The sequence below is a fragment of the Carlito syrichta genome, unplaced genomic scaffold (assembly GCF_000164805.1).
Source record: "Carlito syrichta isolate Samal-C Ts95f unplaced genomic scaffold, Tarsius_syrichta-2.0.1 Scaffold314111, whole genome shotgun sequence".
NCBI lineage: Eukaryota > Metazoa > Chordata > Mammalia > Primates > Tarsiidae > Carlito > Carlito syrichta.
This window is the reverse complement of record NW_007258207.1, coordinates 1,463,688-1,485,276: the sequence shown is the minus strand read 5'-3', so window position 1 is coordinate 1,485,276 and position 21,589 is coordinate 1,463,688. Positions and strand designations below refer to the sequence as shown.

Sequence of the window (21,589 nt, the reverse complement as noted above, 5' to 3'; positions counted from 1 at the left end):
CTTGACCTGCTGGGCTCTGGCGATCCTTCCGCCTCAGCCTTCCAAGTAGCCGGGACTATAGGCGCGCACTACCATGCCCGGCTAATTTTTGATATATTGTAGAGACGAGGTCTCGCCAAGTTGCCTGGGCGAATCTCTAACCCGCAGGCTCAGACAATCCACTCACCTTGGCCTCCCAAAGTGCTGGGATAACTGGCTGAGCCACCGAGCCTGGCCGGCAGCAGATATTCTTAATGAGGTCTAAATGCTGGGCTATTATAAATAAATAGGTATTGAATATGTAGGTTTTTGTTAAGGAAAATCGAGTGGGAGATTAATTATCACAGTAAGATAGATATGTGATTCTTAAAAAGATATTAAAACAAGATGAAAAATAAAAATAAGAGTGTAAGATCACCCAGTTCCCTCATCCAAAGTCCTTCCTCTCTTCGTAACCTCCATGAACCACAGTTTATTTCTTCCTACCCCATCCCTAATTGGATCAGAGTAGAGATGGATCTCTTGCAACCCATTCTTGAGTACTGCCAAGTCTGGGAAGATTTTCTTCACACAGAAGAAGACTGGAGTTTGTTAAGTACCTAGGGAGTTATGGCCTTCCTTCTCATTTGCTAATAGGAGAGAAGTTGAAAGTACAAAGGCCTATAACTGGAGGAGTGAGAAGAAGAGAGAGATATGTGTTCATCTGGGAACCTCTCTGCCAGCCAAGGGGTTTCGCTCTGCATGACTGGCAATGAAGCCTGGGTTTTTTGTGCAATACATGGAGATGCGTTACTCATTTCAGGAGTCCAACATCCAACTATTCCCCCAACCCCAACGGTTTCCCCCAACACATCTCTTCAACTCTGTTGCGTTTGGAATTGACCAATGGAAACCTGGAGGAAAGAATTGATTTAACTTTTTCTAGAATTGTTCTGTTTGTTTAACAGACGAAGGTAATCAGGCCAATTACAAGTTCTGAGACACGTTCTCTGGGCAAGACATAAGTGAACATATGTCGACAGATCTAGTAATACCTCCCTGAACCATAGTCGCTCCTGAGGGGACTTCCACTGGACCACAAATTAGTCACCCTAATGTCTTGCTTAAACATGTGGCTTCATTTTCTACGTTCAACATCTGCATCTTTGATTTTTTTTTTTTTTTTTTTTTGAGTTGGAGTCTCACTCTGGCACCGACTGGAGTGCAGTGGCTGATCCTGGCCACCGCAGCCTCAACCTGCTGGGCTCTGGCAATCCTTCCGCCTCAGACGTCCAAGTAGCTGGAACTACAGGTGCGCGCTACCACGCCCAGCTAATTTTTGATTTATTGTAGAGATTAGGTCTCGCCAAGTTGCCCAGGCGTGTCTTGAATCCGTGGGCTCAGGCAATGCACTCACCTCAGCCTCCCAAAGGCGTGGGATTACAGGCTGAGCCACAGAGCCCGTCTGCATCTTTGGTTTTTATGTGATTATCAAATGAAAGAAATATGAAGCCAGTATATAACAATATGTATAACAATATGTCTCTGAAAGACTTTTTTAAATTTTAGATTCCAGTTGAATATCAACTGGAAATTCCAATCTGAAATCTTATATTTTTCCTTTTGTGAATCTGGAAGGGAGCAGAGAGGTAGGCACAGAGAAATTGAAGGGACGGCTCAGTGTTGCATTCAGGACCCCATTTTCAGCTGGTCATGGCATGCATAGTTTCCTCTCCTGGAATGCCTGCTTATGTAAGCAACTCTGCCTGTTCATCTAAGTTAGAGCTACATAATGCAGCTGAGCCAGGAAGAGGTGCAGACACGTGGCTTTGGCTAAAGACAAAGGCGGGAGAATTGATTCTGACAGATATAGTAAGGAAGGCTGGTAAAAATAGTATACTCATTACAGGTGTGTGATCATTACCATCTGAACTGGAGGCTGTAAGACAAAGGACGTGAAGAAGCACAGAGAACTTCACCCCAAAATATGACTTCCTGGTATAATGAATATTTTGAATTAAAGGCCCTTAGAGATAAATGGATGCTAGAAGAGACTTTTCCCCTATCTACATAAAGACCAAACAGACCTACCAAAGAGAGTAATTGTTTTTCCACCCCACCTCCCGCCTCTCGATCCTCTACCTCTCCCAAAACACAGGCTGAAGTTCCCTTATCTGCTTCAAGTTCAGACCTAACAAACAAGAAAACAGTCCCTTCCCTGAGTTTTCATTAACTGAGCCCATATCACAGGAAGGAAGACCAAAGTCTGTCAACACATTTAGAAAGATTTTTTTTTTTAATAAACCATTTTGTTTGCTCTGTGGATCCAATAGACATTGTTCCAGACCATTGTATGTTTTTCAAGCCCATTGAATTCTCCCTAGTAATCATATATTGTCGCTAATGGAATTCTACTTCTCCCTGTTTGCCAAGATCCAAGCTCCTATTCGTCCTGTAACCTTAAGATGGTACATAAGCTTCCACATCCCATTTGGGCTTAGGCCTTCTTTCTGAAGTCTCCTTTGTACACGTGTTAAATAAATTGTGCATCATGCCTTTTCTCCAATTAATCTGCCTGGTGCGAGTTGATTTTTCAGGAAACCTTCAGTGGGCCAAGGGGAAGTCCGTACAGATGGATATGAGAGACATAATTCAAGAAGGGAATGCTGTGGGGTTGTTTTTGTTTTTGTTTTTTTTAGTTGGAGTCTCACTCTCGCCCAGGTTGGAGTGCAGTGGCACACCATCACACCCGGCTGTTTTAAAAAATGTATTGTAGAAATGACATCTTACCATGTTGCTCAGGCTGATCTCAAACTCCTGAGCTCAGGCAGTCCTCTCACCTTAGCCTCCCAAAGTGCTGGGATTATAAGTGTGAGCCACCGACCAGAATGCTGCATTTTGTTTTGTTTTGTTTTCTTGAAAGCAGAATTTATTGAGAGGACAGAAAAGCTCCCACAGTGGGAGGGGACCCAAAGGGGTTGCTCCAGAATGCTGCATTTTAAATGAGCATTTAAAAGAGTGAGGAGATAAAGGGGATGTTTACCTATTTTGGAGAAAGAGGATATGATGCTGTGGAAACACGGATCAAAGCAGCTTGAGAGTAGGGGAGACTTCGAGAGGAGGAAAGACAATTCCACGGATCAGTCACTCCTGGCAGCCTTATACCTTTCTTATTGCATGGTTTGTTGTTGGATGGACTTCTACCAACCACAAGCATGTCTCTCCGACATGACTATCATTGTGGATGCACAGTAGTCGTTAAGAACTTGGAACTCTGGGTCAGACTGAGATGAATAATGTCATCATGGCCATATCCAGAGACTTTCATCCACAGTCACCCTCCTCTTAACTCATATTCTTATTTCACAAGGGTAAACCCAGGTTTAGCGATGCTTTCAAAGGACTCAACAGTGTCACCTTACCAAACTAGAGCAGTGCCGTCCAATGAACATATAATGCAAGCCATTCTAGTAGCCACAGTTTTAAATATAAAAAGAGTCAGGTGGGAAATCAACTTTAATAATATATTTGACTTAACCCAGTAGCTTCAAAATATTAACATTCTAACATGTAATTGATATAAGAATCATTAATATACTTCACTTTCTTTTTTTCATAGTAAATGCTCAAGATCTAGTTTATATTTCTCACTGAATGTTATGGAATGAATATTTATGTTCCTCCCAAATTCACATATTGAAGTTCTAACTCCCAGTGTGATGGTATTTGGAGGTGGGACCCTTGGGAAGTAATTAGGTTAAGGTGAGGTCATGAGGGTCATGGATTATTGTCCTTATAAGAAAAAGAAGAAACCAGAGTTTATTATCTGTCTCCACTACGTGAGGATGCAAGGAGAAGGCAGCTGTCCACAAGCCAGAAAGGAGGCCCTTACCGGGAACTGAAATCTCAGTCTTGAACTTCTAGCCTCCAGGACTGTGGAAAACAATTGTCTGTTTTTTAAGCCACCAGGGTGTGGTATTTTGTTATAGAAGCCCAAGCTAACTTGTATACTCAGTTTGTACTTGTCACATTCCAAGTGCTCAATAAGTCATATTTGACTATTGAATCAACATGTGAGCTACTGCTCAGCTCTAAACTAACTTGCAAATCTAAATTGGTGAAGAGAATGATGATAAAGGAGTTTGAAAGTGATTTCTTAAAATCACTTTTAGGTACCCACACTGTGTATTCAAATAAGGTAAAGGAATGTTTCCTTAGTAAGATCTTTTTAAAAATATGCTTTAAATACAAATTTAAAGATAGATTCCTTTTTCTTTCTAAATGATCACTGGAAAACATTTTTTAAAATTTCTCTTCCAAAAAAAAAAAACTCTCCTTCTCCCCAATCTTCTTATTTACAATATCAACAATTTCAGTGAACTATCTCTTTATGAACAGCTCTAAAGTTAATTTCTGCTTAGCCCTGGACAAAATTTCAGATTGGCAGTATTTCTGTCAGTGACATTTTACTGTACTTACTAGATGCTTTAGCCAAACAACCCCTTGTTACACAGGTAATCTGCAATATCAGATACTGACAAACATCACTGAATAGACTTCATCATCCATATCTTTTCATTCTTCTCCTCTACTAGAGAAATACTTTCCCCCCAAAATATTTAAACAAGATAGAAATCTTGAGGTTCCATCAAAATTCAAGCAGAAGCACAAACTAAGACTCAACTCGCTAGAGGGCAAGAAAAGGTATTTAAAAGCAGTGATATTCCCAGAAGAAAGTGGCCTGATTTGGATTAATTTAAAATAGGAATTTAACATGGGCCTATTCATCAGTTGAACATCTGTCTCTCTGCATTCCTCATCAGAGCTGCATTCCTCAGAGCTAGTTTACCAGCCTAAATATAGACAGACTAAGCTGTTTGCTAGGGTCTTAAAAGTTACGAGGGGCTCTGCCCACTGCTGTCAGCTCACTCATGCACTTTTATTTTTCCAAGTCTGGCTGATAGCATAAAACTAAATTTTCACACTGTATTTAAACCAGATTCTCAAGAGCCCAGATAGCTCAGTCAGTAGACATCAGATTTGTAAACTAGATCCTCATGGAAGGGTGTGGTTACTTGGTTACTCTGTTAGTATTACTCTCGTAAAATATCAAGTGACACTAGGACATGAATTCTGTTTTCAAAAGGTGACTTTCACATTTATAAATTACTGAGTCATGAAGCTGACTAAACATTTATTAGCATAGTTTACAGTGTTCATGGATATATTGCTTTTGCTGTAGAGTTTTTTGGGGTCAGGTGCAAAAATACTCTGTGTTTTGTCTTCAGGTTCACCTTTGTTTACTTTCTCTGAAGGTTGAGATTATTAAGCAGAGTTTTCAAGGAAGATAGTGACCCAGCTCTATGTACTTACCTTGCTCACTTGATTGGTTACTTTCTTGGCAAATTCTATATCTGGAGGATCAGCCAGAGGCGTGAATTGACTTTGCTGCTCAGCGAGACCTTTTTTGTAGGCAATCTGATGAAATAAAAGACAAGAATGTTCATGAGTCACAGCAAATTATTTATTTCCCATGTTCCACTTGCTGACATTTTTTTAAAAGTCTGTTTTTATCTTTATTTGAAGTCTTAAATTTTAGAGTACCATGTCACCATAATTTAATCCTAGATGTTTCATGCCCTTGCTGTCAGTATTGCTAGTGATTTCTATTTCTTTGAGTCTTCCTTCCTCTCCTAAATACATGGTCCTAGATCTGTTTCCTTCCATTCATTTCCATGCCATAATTTGCAATTGCAGTTATCCTCTTAACCAGCATCCTCAACTCCCAACCACTTGTCTTTTTATCAGACCCACTTAACGAACCCCCAGTTTTGGATCAACTCAACTGTAGACTTCCTCTGTTCTTAAATCCGGGATGCTGAATGCTGATGAAAGAAATCACACAACTGTATGGATTGGGCAATGATAACATGATGAGTAGGGTTAAGTTGACATAGTAGAAAGGGACAAGGGCAAGAAGCCTCCAAACCTAAGTACTCAGTTCCCAGTGGTATGTTCTGTGAACAATAGCTTGCTCTGTGCCCAATACTCCTATTGTCACTTTGCCTTCAGTGAAGCTTAGCATTCCATTTTATGCCTCTAGTCAGTCCTTACTCCCAGTGGCTAGTCTAAAATTCCAACACTTTCCTTAAGTGACCTAGCTCTTAGTCAACTCCTTCACTCCATCTTACTCTCAGCTTGCTCTTGCATAAAGTAAAGCTACACACTTCTCTTCTCCATACTCATCCCTGCCCTGGCTCAGAGGAGATGCATGCCTCACAAGGCATGACTCTTGCACCCAGGGTGCTGTCACCTCCAGCATGCTTTTTGTACCAGCTCTATCAGTCATCCCTCCTTTTCCTCACAGCTTCAATCTCTTTTTCTTCATTAGCGCCTTCCTTTCACCCTATAAAAAGGCTCTATCACCTTAAACTAATATGGCATCCATGAATCAGGCATCCCCTTCACTCTTGCTCTCATTCCAAACTTGATCCCTGCCTCCAACAATGCAGAACTATTCATAGATCCTCAGACACATGAAGCCCTCAAATGCCTCAGGACTTAGTAATAGGCTTTCCCTCTCTTCATCTGCCCTGCAAACTGTTTCTTCCTTTTCACAGTTCAGGACAAGCACAACTTCCCTTTCTGAGCCCTCCCTGGCACTTGAGGCAGATGTGATGACCTGCTCCTGGGATTTCACTCAACTTGGCCCTTAGATCCTTTAAAGGACTTATCAGATGATAATGTAACTGGTTGTTCACATGTGATTCTTCTTGGAATGTGAGCTCTGGGATGGCAGAGGACATATCCTCTCATTGGGAACCCTTGTCGCCTGCATAGTACCTGACTAAAGTTCAGTGACTTACATACTGAGGCTATGGGGGTAGGTCTGAAGAGAATTATCCTTCCAACTCTTTCACCACATAATTATGAAATTTCTACAGATTATTTTCCCTTCCAAACAGTAGTATCCTAATTTATAAAGTAAAGAAATTAGGTAATTCCAGGGTCCCATTATCTTCACTCTTTAATCAAGTCTAACTATATCTTATCCTAATAATATCTACCTAGTGCCTATAGCAAAAGCTTTCATGAACATTAAATCAATTGGGGTACAAAAGACAATTAAAATGTATTTACATAAATTCAGCTGCCTAGTTTCTTTTGAGTAAGTGAAGACCTTTTTTTAGGCATAGGGCAACAGGATTTTCCATGGTTGACTAAGTCCTTAGGGAGGAAGCAACATTTGAGTAGAAGAAATGCTTATTTAGTATGACATCCTGTCAAGAAGTTTCAAAGAAAACAGGTCTAGAAGTGCTAATTTTTCAGGAACCTTGTTTAGAATTCTGTCAAGTTAGAATTCTGTACTCTGGATCAGGTTCTCTTAATATGCACAAAGTAGTTTGTCTCTACTTAGATAAGAAGGAAAACATGGTAAGTAGGGTTAAGAGAGACATAGGAAGATACAAAACCAAGAAGGTACAGGAGAGGACGAGGGAGCCTTTAAACCCCATCCCTTAGCCAAAAATCTACGTGCCTACCCAGGGTATATTCTTGCTTAGTGTTCTGTGTCCAATAATTGTAGAAGTTCATGGTGCTGACAACAGTATTAATAGGCATGTCAGTAATCTGACACTGAGTGCATACTTGGTTTGCAATAAAAATAAAATCTATACCTCAACTGCCAAGTCTTTCTGAGGAATGGTGGGGAAGATTTTACTTCATGATTGTATATTTTCCTTCATTATGTCTTCCACTGTAATAGCTCAAAAAATGTGACAAACTTTAATTGTTCAGAGTTTTTAGCACTAGAGAGGCATGGAGGTAACCCATCATCTCTCTGTTTCATGAATAAAGGCAGACATGCAGAGATTAAGTGTCTTCTTGGAAACCTCTCCCTAGGCTTAACATGACACAACATTTCCTGGTTCCCCTTCAACTTCTCTGTTTGTTCCCTTATCCTTTGGCCAGCAAATTTCCTGTCCTAAGTGGGTGCCCTCCAAAACTCTGCCCTTGGTCATGCACTCTTCTGCCTCCCTCATAGATTTTCATATCTTCAGCTATCTCTTTTGCTCTGATGTCTCTCAAATATTAATTTTCTGTCCTGGTCTCACGCCTAAGCAATGGTACTAGGTTTCTAACTTATCCATAGGATGCCTTGATCTGAATGCGCCTTCCTTTGTCTCAATTTGATTTCTCTCACCATTAATACATCTTTACCTGCTGTACTCCTACTCATTCACCCAGACCACCCGTCTATAGTCAGAAGCTACTCCATGGTTCTTCTTTCTCTCCTTCATCTCCAATATCCAGCGTCATCAGTGCTTATTAATACTTATTACTCTCAAATTTCTTTCTTCTCCATTGCCCCCTCTTTTGCCTCTGATCCATCTATATTACTAAAATAGACTTAAACAAATTATTTAGCTTTTCTTCATCCCAATTCACCATATTGCCCATCAAAATTACCCTAGATTCTACTTTTATCATAATGTTTTCCTCTCCAGACTCTTATGAGGTCTCTTCTTGCTTTCCATGCCACACTAAAGAAATTTTGTCTGATTTTCAAGGTCTGATTTTCAAGGTCCTGCTGCCAGCATTCTCACAAATGCCCTCCAAATGCGACAGCCACATCATTTACTTTCTTTGTCACCTAAAATCAAACTAATTTCACCTGTGTTCCTTTGTGTGCATGCTCTCTTAATTTGAAATGCCTTTCTTCTTCATCACTACCCTTTCCCTCAAGATCACTACCCCTACACAGACTTCTTTGGGTATCACATGTGTCTTGTCTTTCTTTAAGCAAGTATTAGACTGTTGAGTTTTGTTTTGTTTTTAACTTTTTTCTTACTGTTTGATATATAACACTTTTACCAACCTGGTTATAAATTCTCAAAGAAAAGGATTAAAAACTCTTTGTACTACTTTTCTATCCTACTGGGCATATATGCATCATGGACTTTCAATAAATAACTATTGATCACTGGATAAAGGTCACACAACAATATTACGAATTCATGAGATACAAAACCAAGAAACTATTATTGAAAGAGAAGGAGGAGGTACTCCTAGATGACTTCCAAATTTTGTTGGGCCTTCTCTGTTTCCTAACTTACACTCTGGAAGGCTACACTGTGGAAAGTGGTATAGAATATATGTTCACTAAACTTTTAGGCAATATCAAGTAAGAGGCAGTAAAAAATTAGGCCTCAAAAGTTAGAGACACCATCAGATTGTTATGTACAATTTTAGCTCAGGGCAAGATCGGACCATAGGATCCATTGGAAGTAAATCCTAATCATGCTCAACTACCTTGTTAACTCTAGTTTGTGTATAAGAGGTTCCAGGGGTCTAGTTGGCAGTTGAGTGTCAAATTATTTGTCTTTTTATAATATAATTCAGTTGAGTAGTAGTCTGGATTTTCAATATGGCCTCCAGTAAATTCAGGATCTAGCAATAAGGTACCTAAAAACAAAGGGTAGTCCTAGGCCCAAATGGGACTTTCTGTTGCTACTACAACAGACTTAAGGATTCTATAAGCTTTTTAAATTCCTCTAATATATGGTTTCCAAGGTCTAGGATACTAAAATTCTGGCAAGTGGGACTACTGATTTTTTGCTAACTCTGAATATCCTCTGTGTACACTAAAGGCAAGAGTTAGCTATAGAGATAACTATACAAACATGTTTTGACAAGTACATGATTTGGGTCCCACATGCAGAAAAAGGGAGACATACCATAATTCAGACTTGATGATTAAGATAGTAAGGCAAAACCCTTCCATAACATTGTTTCCTTAATAGATTTGGAAAGATGGTGATGATACCAATAGGTTTTTTTTTCTTTTTTTAATGCCAATCCACTGTCACAGAATGACTTCAATCAGAGCCAAGGGGAAAGAAGGACTCATGCCCTTGTAGGAAGAATATTGGTCTTGGCATCACAAGCCAGTGTTCTGCCACTAACTACCTATGTGACCTTACACTCAGGTTCATCACCTGTAAGAAGAAGGGGCTGGACTAAGTTATATTTAATATAAAGTATAAATTATGTCTGACAAACTGGATATCATAAGCTTCAATGATTCTAGATGTACTTCTCTGAAATACGGCATTTTGTCTTTTTAAAAAATTGCAATGAACATCCGGCCAGAAGATGTAATTCGTGTTTTCCTGACTCCACACACCCCAGTGGTACCGACCACACCTCACTTACATCACTGAGAGCCTTCTGGGCTTGGGCAACCCTCCTCAGTTCCGGGCTATCATTATAGGGGTAAAACAAATTTTTGTCTGCTTCCCAGTCTTCAGTGTACAGTTTCTAAATCAGAAAAGAGTGAAAAGTTATAAGAATATGAGACCACACACAAAATATATAATTTTGTATTCATCTATCAATGGCATAAAAAAACCAAGGGCAAGTTGAGGACAAAGGTCAATGAAATTCACAGATAACCTTTCCCTTTTCACCCAATCCAAGTCATTTTTATTAATAGTGTGTCCTACTTCTCCTGGCAAAACTTATTTTCAGAGGGGCAGACATGTCTACTTTTGTTTCATCTCTTCCCTGCAACAAGTGCTAATACAGGAAGCACTTTGCAACAGTTTTGTCACAAAATAAACCTCTAGTTAGAGTAATAGCCCAGGATACCCACAAATCAGTTTTTGGATCTCTCAGCTGCTTCTCAGGTATGTCTTCATTCAACACCTCCAACCCCCCAGTTCCTCAGGTTCCCAGTGAACTATCCCTGCCACTCTATCCAGAAGCATTCCTCTCACTTCGTTTTGGTCAAGCCGCATCCTTGCAGTCCCACATGTCTAAAAGCTACTCACAAAAAGATTAGGGAACTGTATTCTAGTTGATAAAGAGATTACCAGGTATTGCTCTAAAGGAAGAGGTGTGATAGGAAAACAGAAGTGGCGAGGGAGAAGAGGCCCTTACCTTACTGAACATGGCCGTGTTCTTAACCGCCTGGACAAGTTCAGGGGCATCAGGGGGAAGCAGGTACTTATCCTTGGTGTCTTCCCAGTTCTGCTTGTATAAAACCTAGACAGAAATAGTAGAGGACCTGTGGCTTGATGTCTCACCCAAGGGCATGAGAATTTAAAAAACAAAGGGAGAGTCATGAAGGTATCCTTGTACCAAAGGTTACCAATGTGATACTAGGGAAGCATTGACTGTGTCAATGCCCCATAATACTTTTCCTGCAATAGTAAGCTTTTACTTGAACATTTTAATTTTTTGGACTAAATTATAATTCTGATTCTCTATAGATTCTTTTCAAAGCCTGCAACCAGCTGGGCGCAGTGGCTCAGCCTATAATCCCAGCACTTTGGGAGGCTGAAGCAAGTAGATTGCCTGAGCCCACAGGTTTGAGACCAGCCCGGGCAACTTGACGAGACCTCATCTCTACAATAAATAAAAAATTATCTGGGTTCGGTAGCGCACACCTGTAATTCTGGCTACCTGGAAGACTAAGGCGGAAGGATCGCTGAAACCCAGCAGGTCGTCACTGGGGTAGCCGTGAGTAGGCCACTACACTCTAGCCTGAGCAACAGAGTGCGACACCAAAGGAAAAAAAAAAAAAGACTGCAACCAATCAGACATTGACTCAATTTGGCAGGCAGACATTTTGACTTGCATGGTATTTAAAAATGCTTTTAATTAGCTGTCTACATTTGAAATGTGAAAAATTTTCATAAAAATTGTATTCATAAAATAAGTAAGAGTCTCTGGTGACACTGGGAATGCATGCTATGTAGTGACTGCCTGGAGTCAAATCACAAATGCCTCTTTGGGCAGGGCATGAACTCTCCCATCCACCCACAGGTTCTATGGGCCACTTCAGTCACCTGCGCAGCCTCACTGATGCTGTGGGCATTGAGTTCACGTTGCCTGAGGATCTGGTGAGGACTATCAGGCTTGTTCTGTTTTCTCCTCTAAGACAAGGCGGAGGTGATGTAGATGCTATTAAGTAGCCCATCTGTCCATACCATGACCTTACCTTGCTGACTTGCTGCGACACTTTCTTTGCATGTTCAATATCCTTTGCTTTTTCATCTACATGGCAGATAGTCTTAGCAACATCGCCATCCATTCGATACTTAACCTGCAGGAATAATGCACAAGTAGAATTCATGATAGATATGAACATATGCACATATTAAAGAATATCTTATGACCAAAGAGCATCAACCCAATGACTCTGTGTCTGCATAACAAAGCAGAGTTTCTGCATTTTAGCTGGAAAACTGTGGACTTGAAAGAACCAAGAGCACCTGCATTTACTCCTTGTCTGCTTTCCTGACTGGATATCCAGCCTATTGCTTTTCAGCCTTACTGGGCTCCAGTGTGAAGGATCATGGGAGATTTTGAGCTTCCACCACCTCCTCTTCAGCTAAACTGCTAAGCCAAGCTTTTAGAAGTCTCTTAGGGTTCATATTTACAGCAACATAATCTATATTTCTGGATGAGCTTACTGTAATTTGACTCCTTATTCTCACTACACATAGAGCCCTCAATCCCTCATGGTAGGCATATTTTGAAATGTCTGTCTCCTTTATTTGAGCAATGTAACTCACCTCACTGAGTTGATCTTGTACTTTTTTGATTCTGCGAAGTTCTGGGGTATCAGTCGTGATGGCATATGGCTGTCCTTTTGCTTTCTCAAAGTTCTCCTTGTATTTATTCTGAAAAGAAAAGCAAATATTAGCCTAAAACCTCACAAAACAGCAGCAGCAGGCAACATACTCACCCTCATCTGATTTAAAAAAAAATCCTCGAAGTTACAACTAATTATCAGTTGTAATAGCATTCTTTTTGTCCCCTATCCTGACTCTCAGCAAAAACTAAAATAGATTTGTTAATTGCTCTTCCTAAACATGGTTGAATTTTGGAGACAGTACAAATTTATTATAGACTATTGTCTTGGAAATGCCCTAAAATGATTCTTTCAATTTTTTTGTCTGAATACACATATAAAAAGCCTGAGTCTGAATTATTTTAGAAAATAAATATAAAAATTGAGCTAAGTCTGAAAAGATTTGATTGTTAATACAATGCAAAGATATTCAATTCAGAAGCTGTAACTAAACCTCAGTGGTTTGGATGGCTGAGACACCTGCGGAATTAATGGAAAGTCTGAATTATGGAGTATTTTGTAAATTTAGGAATGCTATTTTATTATTTCTTCTAAATATACAATGAATTATTGCTTTTTTTTTTTTTTTTTTTGGTTGGAGTCTCACTCTGGCACCGACTGGAGTGCAGTGGCTGATCCCGGCCACCGCAGCCTCGACCCGCTGGACTCCGGCAATCCTTCTGCCTCAGCCTTCCAAGTAGCTGGAACTACAGGCGCGTGCTACCACGCCCAACTAATTTTTGATTTATTGTAGAGATGAGGTCTCGCCAAGTTGCCTCTGAACCCATGGGCTCAGGCAATCCACTGACCTCAGCCTCCCAAAGGCGCGGGATTACAGGCTGAGCCATCGAGCCCGGCTACTGATCCTCAATTTCAAATGAGCTCTTGGTCTGATCTTGGTGTCCTGAACTACATGTTCTTCTTCACTATACACCTTTTAGGGACTTTTTGATATACTGTTAGCTAGTCTACTTAAGAGGCTGTTCTGCTCAGACATTGTTTGTTTGTTTGTTTATGAGTTGGAGTCTCACTCTGTTGCCCAGGCTAGAGTGCAGTGGCACGCTCACTGCCACCACAGCCTTGAACTGCAGCCTCAAACTGCTGGGTTGCAGTGATCCTTCCACCTCAGCCTTCCAAGTAGATGGAACCACAGGTGTGCGCCACCATGCCCTGCTTATTTTTTGATTTTTTAAGAGACGAGGGCTCTTGAGGCTGATCTCAAACCCCTGAACTAAGCAATCCTCTCATCTCGGCTTCCCAGAGTGCTGGAATTACAGGTTTGAGCCACCACGGCCAGCCCAACATAGTTTAAATATATGTTATGTGGTTTCCATGAACTGACCTCAATTAAATCTATATTTATAATTTCATTATTCTAGATTGGTTAGCTCACAGTGATTAAATGCCAACAAATGCTTTATAGTTAGCCTATGCCTGTTTTTCTGGAATAATTTCAATAAGAATGCTTCCTCTGAGGCTGCAATGGTATTAATGAATTACATAAAAGGAAATTTTTAAGAGTCACAAGAAAAGATCCCATATTTTTGCAAAATGAGTTTTTGTTTCATACAAGCATGAGAAATAAAATCCTACCAGCATCCAAAACAGAATGGGTTGAGATGAGTAATTTCTCAATCATAAAACCAGATTAGCAGAAGTTGCTTGAAACTTACTGAGCTAAAAAGATCCTGCATTTTCTGACTGTGTGCAATGTAGGGAGTCATGAACTTTGAAGAGTCCACTTTCTTCCGAATGACCTTCTTCCTTTCCACTGGCTTTGCCGGTACCGGCTGTGCCAGTGCTGGTTTGGAAGGCTCTGATTGCTCATAGTCAGATGTCCTTGTTGTCGTAGTTTCATAGATTTCTGTTATTGTCTGAAAATTTGACACACAGTTCAATATTGTTATGAAAGTAAAAGCTATGATACCATGATTTTGGCATACATCATTCTAACTGTAAGTCAGATTTACATTTCTGACGTTACGCCTCCATTTCTAAAATTGGCCAGACCAAGAAGCCACACACCACATTCATATGAAGGCACATTATGTTGCGTAAGTCTGAATACTGATTGTTGGAGATTGCATACAGTAAAACATTTACTCTTTATTAATTTGCAGCATCGCCTTAAATTTGTATTTGCAGAATGACATTTAAACACTTAAAGGTAGGATACAAATCAGCAGTAAACTATTCTTACACAGTTCGAAATCTCCTTAAGTTGTCTGGGTAAAGCAAAAGCCAACTTGAGACTGGGGACTAAAAGGTTAAGACAATCAGATAAAGTTCAAATTCTTGACTTTCATATTCACTTTTAAATGACTCAGAGAAAATCAGTTACTTGTTCTGCAAGCATTTAGGCATTTTCCACTGTAATATGAGACAAAGAATAATGAACTGTTAAAAAAATCACATTAATATGATAAGAGATTACTGTTCTCCTGGTTGAGTCAGTTAATTAATGTGAACTGTAGTGCCATTTACATTAATAAATGCTTAGGTGGACAAGAATAATGATGACAACATAATGGGGTAATTATCCTCACAACAGTCCTATCTATGTAGTAGGCGGGAAATTGCTGTTTCTTACAACAGGCTCTAGTGGAAGAAACTAAGACTTAAAGTTTGGGTCTAGTCCAAGGTTTAAAATACTATATGTAAAAAAAAAAAAGATGAACTGCCAAATCTCCAGTCCAGCTCTCAGCATTATTTTCTTCACAGCTAATATCTACTGTACCAAAGGAAGAGTGCTATGCTAGCATCAATTATAAGAAGAGAACCTAGTCAGAAAATTGCACATCTGTAAAAACTCCCCTAGCGTTGCCAGATCACTGCTAATAGGTTGCTTTTTGTACACTATTACTAATACGTGGTTGACCATGAGAAACTAACCAATTTACAGCATCTACGGATGTTAGTTTTTAATGCAGTCACAGGCTGTCTAAGCAGGCTTCAAGGTTAGCAGCTCATATCACTGTTTGTCATGCTCAGAGAGAAACAGCTCCATGCAGAAAATGAAGCATAAGAGAGGTATTTCACCTCGGGGCAAAAAAAAAAAAAAAAAAAGAGTTCCAGCTTGGAATATTTGTGGTAATGGCTTTTTTAGAACTCCTGACATGCCCAAATCTGAGCAGCATTTCAATGCAACATCAGGGACAAAGCCTTGGAGGCAACATCCTTGGTAGCAGAGATGGTGTCCTACAATTACAATTCTGCATGATATAACAGCTGATGTCCTACAAGTTAACTCTACACAATCCCTAGGCCAAGACCATCCCCCTTGCTGCAGTCAGAGAATGGTGATATCTACTGGCGTTACTTTAATTAGTATCATCCACACGAAAAACACCTCATGAGCAATGGGGGAAACCATCCCCACCATCCTGAGTATGTCGAATAGTAAAAATGGTGAAATAACTTGTCAAATAACCGTTAAGCTTATGCTTTGACCACCAGCTTCTAGGCACAGGTGGATAAAGGATCCTCTCTCAGATCATCCCTTTTACCATCTTTATGGCCCTGGGAGGCTGAGAGGAGAAGGCGAGAAGGCTCTTGCTGCTTTAATGAGAATGCAGTCCATGCACGTGTGGGCTGGGCCTTACCTCCCCTGGCACCTCTTCGTAAACTACCTCTTCTGTGTAGTACTGTGAATAGAGCACAAAGGCAACAGCATGAGTACCAAATCAGAAATTACTTCTCTGCCTCAACTGAACCACTTAGGTGACTTGAGGAGCTGGGTTGGTTTGGAATATCTGGGAGAGGAGGTAGGTGAGGGAGAATGCTCATGTTCTGAAATCCATTTTCACCTCGTGATACTTCAGGAAAGCTACAGTAAATGCCATCAGGATGGACAGAGAGGGAGAGGAATGAGGAAAGTGTCCGAGGCTGGTTTTTAATCAGCAGAAGCTATTTCACTTTACTGGGACATGTACAATTTTTTTTTTCTTATGGTACCCAAGATAGAATTTGCTGAGAAAAGAATTCGATAATAAGATCCTGAGTGTGTGGGCTGAGCAGAGAGAACTGTGATAAAACTCACTGTTTACTAATTAACAATAGTTCACACTGAAGCCCCAGAGTGAATACACTTTTTAAATGGATTGTATAATGGAAATAATAAGATCCCAAAGCATATTCACATTTCAATTATTCCTATGCACCCTTCACCAGTAAGAGTTTCCTCTGGAGTGATGGGTGGTCCTAAACAGGGTACCATGATGAAAATTTGTAAATGTCAAGGGAAGAAGGGAAAAATGAGAAGGTTCTTCATCATAAAGTGTGGGAAAGCTGGGCTGTGATTTGCCACTGATGGCTCTGAGGTAGCTGCAGCCTGGATTTGAAACCAAGTCTACTTTTGTTCTACTTCTGACATCACCAGCAATAAATAGATGCAGATAGGAACTGGCTGACATTTTGTTTCAGATGTGTAAGGAGACAGGAATCCTGCCCCCAGCCTCACCCTGCTCCTAAGAGTAAACAGAAGGAAGGACTTATGTAGACCAAGGCCCACAAGGAAAGGGATAAAAATGAAACAATTTGGCTTATTTTTTTCGTCAACAAAATGTATGACATTTTATGCTGCTTCTTTTTTTTTTAAATCTCTGACACCGAAACATATACGGTACTCGAAGAAAGGGAAAAACACTGAGATGCAAAATTTCCCTTGATGGCCTTGTTTCTTGGTCCAATAAACTGTCATCAAATTGTTTAATCATTGTCAATAGGTCACCTGCTCTATTTCACATGAGTTAACAATTGCATAAAACTTGCCTAATACCCCTCACTCTTGTGTCTTCTTTGCCCTGGTGCTATTTTTTTACATTTAAAATCTAATTCTGCCTGTGTGTCATTACACATAGCAATAAAAATCACAACCACTTACAGGACAGAGAATTGATCTTTTACAGTGTGACACCAGCATGTGAGAAATACTACCTGCACACTTTAGGAATTATTGTTTGATACTGACGTTATATGGAGCCATTCCTCTGGTCACACAAAACATCAGTGACTCGCAAAGAAATATTAAACTAAAATGAAAGATTCACAACTATTTTGGATTTTCTTAGCATTCGAGTAAAAGCAACTTTGAGAGTCATCCAATTTTACCTTTGCTGGGCTCTCACCACTGGTAAATATATCTTAGAAATAAGTTTATAAAAAAAGCAACATTATTTAAACAGTTGGCATTAACTTGTATGCCAAATTTCACTTTTTTTTAGAGCTGTGCCACTAATTAGATAGTACATTTTTGCTTCTTTCTCTTTTTTTCCAAGCTTAAATTTGAGTAGAGAGTGACAGTAAAATTTTATTTTATATGCCCAAGCTCCCTAGGAGATATATTTTTAAAGCTACTTCTCTCTGTTTTCTGAACTCTTTTCTGACTATTTTTTCGAATCCACCACTATCCCATTCTCATGATCTTTTTTTAAGGTCAAAGGGACTTCGGTTGAACACTTTCTGCCAGGCAGTCTATTAGTTTATCACCTGCTGGTCAGACCCAGAAGCAGTAATGGGAACAAAATGGCAAGGATGGATGCCTAAAAATAGTTCCCTCCATTTTTATGACATCTTGTTAAATCAACCAAGTCTAGCACTCAGGATAATTTCCAGTGGCATATGGGCACAATTATTTTAAGAAAGACAAGGGATATTTAAGTTGGAGGTTAAAAAGTGTTTCTGATATTATCTTCATAGGAAAGATCACTTAATTTATAATTGCATTAGTATTTGATGGTGACATACACGTAAGAGAAATGCACACTAGTGAAAACATAAACATGAATGATATGGTCATTGGAATTTAAGCCAGAGAGGCTGAGTGTTTTATTGTATGAGATTTATTTTATATTTTTATATCCTTCGGTAATAAAAGCAATTTTATTCATAGAATAAAATAAAACTTTCTTTATTTAGATATAGACTGGTCATTAAGATAATTTTCCAAAGAAAAATATTGGCACTGTCACCTGTAATTTGGTTTTGGGTAACTCTTTTTTTTTTTTTTTTTTTTGAGTTGGAGTTTCACTCCCACCCAGACTGGAGTGCTGTGACCACTCCCAGCCACTGCAGCCTCGACCCACTGGGCTCCGGTGATCCTTCTGCCTCAGCCTTTCAAGTAGCCAGAATTACAGGTGCGTTCTACCACACCCTGCTGATTTTTGATTTATTGTAGAGATGAGGTCTCACCAAGTTGCCCAGGCAGGTCTCGAACCCGCGGGCTCAGGCAATCCACTCACCTCGGCCTCCCAAAGGCGCAGGATTATAGGCTGAGCCACCGAGCACGGCTTTGGGTAACTCTTATAGTTAATTTCAGTCTTATTAAAAAGCACAGATTGTTCAACACTGTCTCCAAGTGCCCTAGGCACTTGGAGATTTTCATATGTTTAGATCATCATTAATTGGTCATTATTGAGCACATTCAGATTCATGGCCTTGTATTTACGTGGATTATAGTCCCAAGCCTTTAGATTTTATTTCTAGAATGTAAAGCTAAAGTCAAGAGCTGGTGAGGAAAAATCATAACATGATTTTTTTAAATGACATAAAATAAACAACTAATAACTTTGTAAAATGTGTCTGATGACCACCAATAATTAGAAGGGAAATTTTCAAAATAGCCACTGTGATCTTTGTCCTTATTTAAAACTCAAAAGCAAAAGCTAGCCTTGTTCACTTGGGTAAATATAATGGAGTTGGTGGGAATGTGCAGCGCCAACTGTTGCTTGTGACCTTCATGGATTTATTTATATGTGTGTGTGTGTCCATTCACAAGTGTTCATATAACATATATAAAACCTCATACATGCATATAATATTGTATGTATGATTATCCAAAATATTTAACTCACTTTACCCTACAGGTAATCAACTAGTCGAAGCAAAGCGTTATAAATAGCTCTTTTCCCTCTATTGCTATGCAGACACTAAGAAACAGAGTTTAGTTTTCAGAACTTTCTCTTCATTACCTTTCTTCCTTTGCACATTGGAGTTGGGAACTAGGGACAAAAGTAGTTTTAGAAGACAAATTAAACCTGCCTTTACCACACACTTGGGTTTTTTTTGTTTTTTTTTTGAGAGTTTCAAGAAAAGCAAAAGTGGGAAACGGTGATATTTCCTTTCAATTCTAAATCCCACATAATTACAATGAAACTGAACGTAAAATATTCCTTTCTTATGCTTTAATGCTGACTCTTTGTGAAGTTATAATAGACAATGTATTTTTCGACTGATTAATTCACCTACACAGCATTGACTGTCACTACATAAAATACTTTGCTGTCATTTTTTTAAAAGCTTACCTCCACCACCTCCTCATATTCTTCGTCATCTGCCATTTTCCCAGAGTAGTAGTGGCACCTACAAACTTTTCATATTCCATACAAATGAAAATGCATTAGAATCTATCCCCAGGACAGAAATTACCTTGTGACATTATAAAAATAGAATTTAAAACTAAACTATTGTCATATTCATATATTTTTGCAGGCTAAGGGAGAGAAGACATTTAAAATGCAGGTCTCAACAATAGAAGTTTCAAATTTATTTCTCCTTACTCCCTGTGTTGGGTATTGCTACTTCTGCATGATCCATTTAGTTAAAATTGTAAAAGGAAATTGAAGTAAGGGAGTGAGAGAGTTTGGACTCAAGGAACAAATAAATTAAATTTTCAAACATTGAGAGATTAAAAAAAACATTTTCAAGCAAAAAAATTTAATGAAAGTAAGGTCAGCTTGGCTTTCAGAAGAAGTTAGAATTTTTCTCCCTAGAACCAAAATTCCAAGGGCTGACTTAGTGTTCTGTACTTCTCTGATCCACTATATGCAGCTTATCTTATGCTTCAAATTAGAACATGTCAAAAGACATCTGTCGATAGATTTTAAAAGAAAAATAGAAACCTCAAGGCAATGGGCTTATTTTCTTCCCGAACACCATTGGCTTATATGGAATTTTTTTCTTCTGTTTCTGTTGCTCCTGTTAAAACCTGAAAAATATCAAAGTTTTAAAGCACTGGTTGAGGCACATATAACATTGTAGGTTTTTAGACTAAGCTTCTAATTCTGGAAATAATGGAAGGATTTCTCAAGGCCTTTTCAGTTTGACAGTGGAGAGTGGGACTCTTGAAACAAGTGGATGATGACTCCGAGCAGCTGTCCTTTCATGCAAAGATGTTTGCCATGTAAACCAATACTCTGCAGTGGCTGGTTTTGTTAAGCTAGCAAAACTGCCACTCCTTCTGAGGCAAATGAAGACCAGGAAAACTCGATAAATATAGGAACGTAGAACATAGATCCCTTTTCATACTAAATATTTAGGGAAAAAGTCGAAGGCAAAAACTGGGGGGAAAATATGTTAGGCAAGAGAGTCAACTTGGTCAAACAACAAATTGGTTAGCATAGGACTTGACTCTAATCACACACTCTACACGTCAGGTATTAGTAGGGCCCTAGCAGGGCAATGGGGTTACAGACTTTTTTAGCCACATTTCTACCATTAATTTCCCCAGGTTTGACCCCAAACTTTGAAAAATACTCCAGGGAAAGTTGAGAAACATCTCCTGAAAGAACATTACAGAAAGAGCCATAAACTGGCCTTACCTTCAATCTACCAAATAAATTTCCTCAGCAGCAAAGCCTCTCCCAACTCTCCCCTCCTGAGAACCCCAGGCAAGAGCCGGAGTGATGCCTGGGCTTGGAATTATCATGTGGCAAGAGCAGCCAATCAGATCTTGAGTTGCTCAAATTTCAGAAGCTAAATATACTGAGTGATCTTCTGAAAACCACCTGTTCATCAATTCCACTAAAGGATAAAGGGTAACAAATTGCTTGCTTAGAACTATTCAAATGTAATGGAATTTTGCCTAACTTCCAGCCTATGGAGATCAAACTCGGGTTTAGTTTTTCATTTACTGCAGCCTCGTTTCCTATCATATCATGCAAAAGAATTTAGGAGAAAATAAGCATGACGTTGAGGGGCTTTGACACTTCCATA

The 21,589-nt window shown here is 39.4% G+C and overlaps 1 protein-coding gene across 1 annotated transcript in view; it reads right to left on the bottom strand.

The window, feature by feature from the left end:
• Nucleotides 1-21,285, bottom strand: part of NEB (nebulin) — a 223,551-nt gene extending 202,266 nt beyond the window's left edge. The window contains exons 1-10 of the mRNA XM_008071077.1: nt 21,196-21,285; nt 20,497-20,582; nt 19,900-19,964; nt 16,201-16,242; nt 14,272-14,472; nt 12,540-12,647; nt 11,963-12,067; nt 10,900-11,004; nt 10,174-10,278; nt 5,332-5,436 (exon numbers count right to left, since the gene is read on the bottom strand). Of these exons, the coding sequence (XP_008069268.1) occupies nt 5,332-5,436; nt 10,174-10,278; nt 10,900-11,004; nt 11,963-12,067; nt 12,540-12,647; nt 14,272-14,472; nt 16,201-16,242; nt 19,900-19,935 (807 nt within the window). The 5' untranslated portion in view covers nt 19,936-19,964; nt 20,497-20,582; nt 21,196-21,285. The remainder of the gene's footprint in view (nt 1-5,331; nt 5,437-10,173; nt 10,279-10,899; nt 11,005-11,962; nt 12,068-12,539; nt 12,648-14,271; nt 14,473-16,200; nt 16,243-19,899; nt 19,965-20,496; nt 20,583-21,195) is intronic.
• Nucleotides 21,286-21,589: the final 304 nt, after the last annotated feature.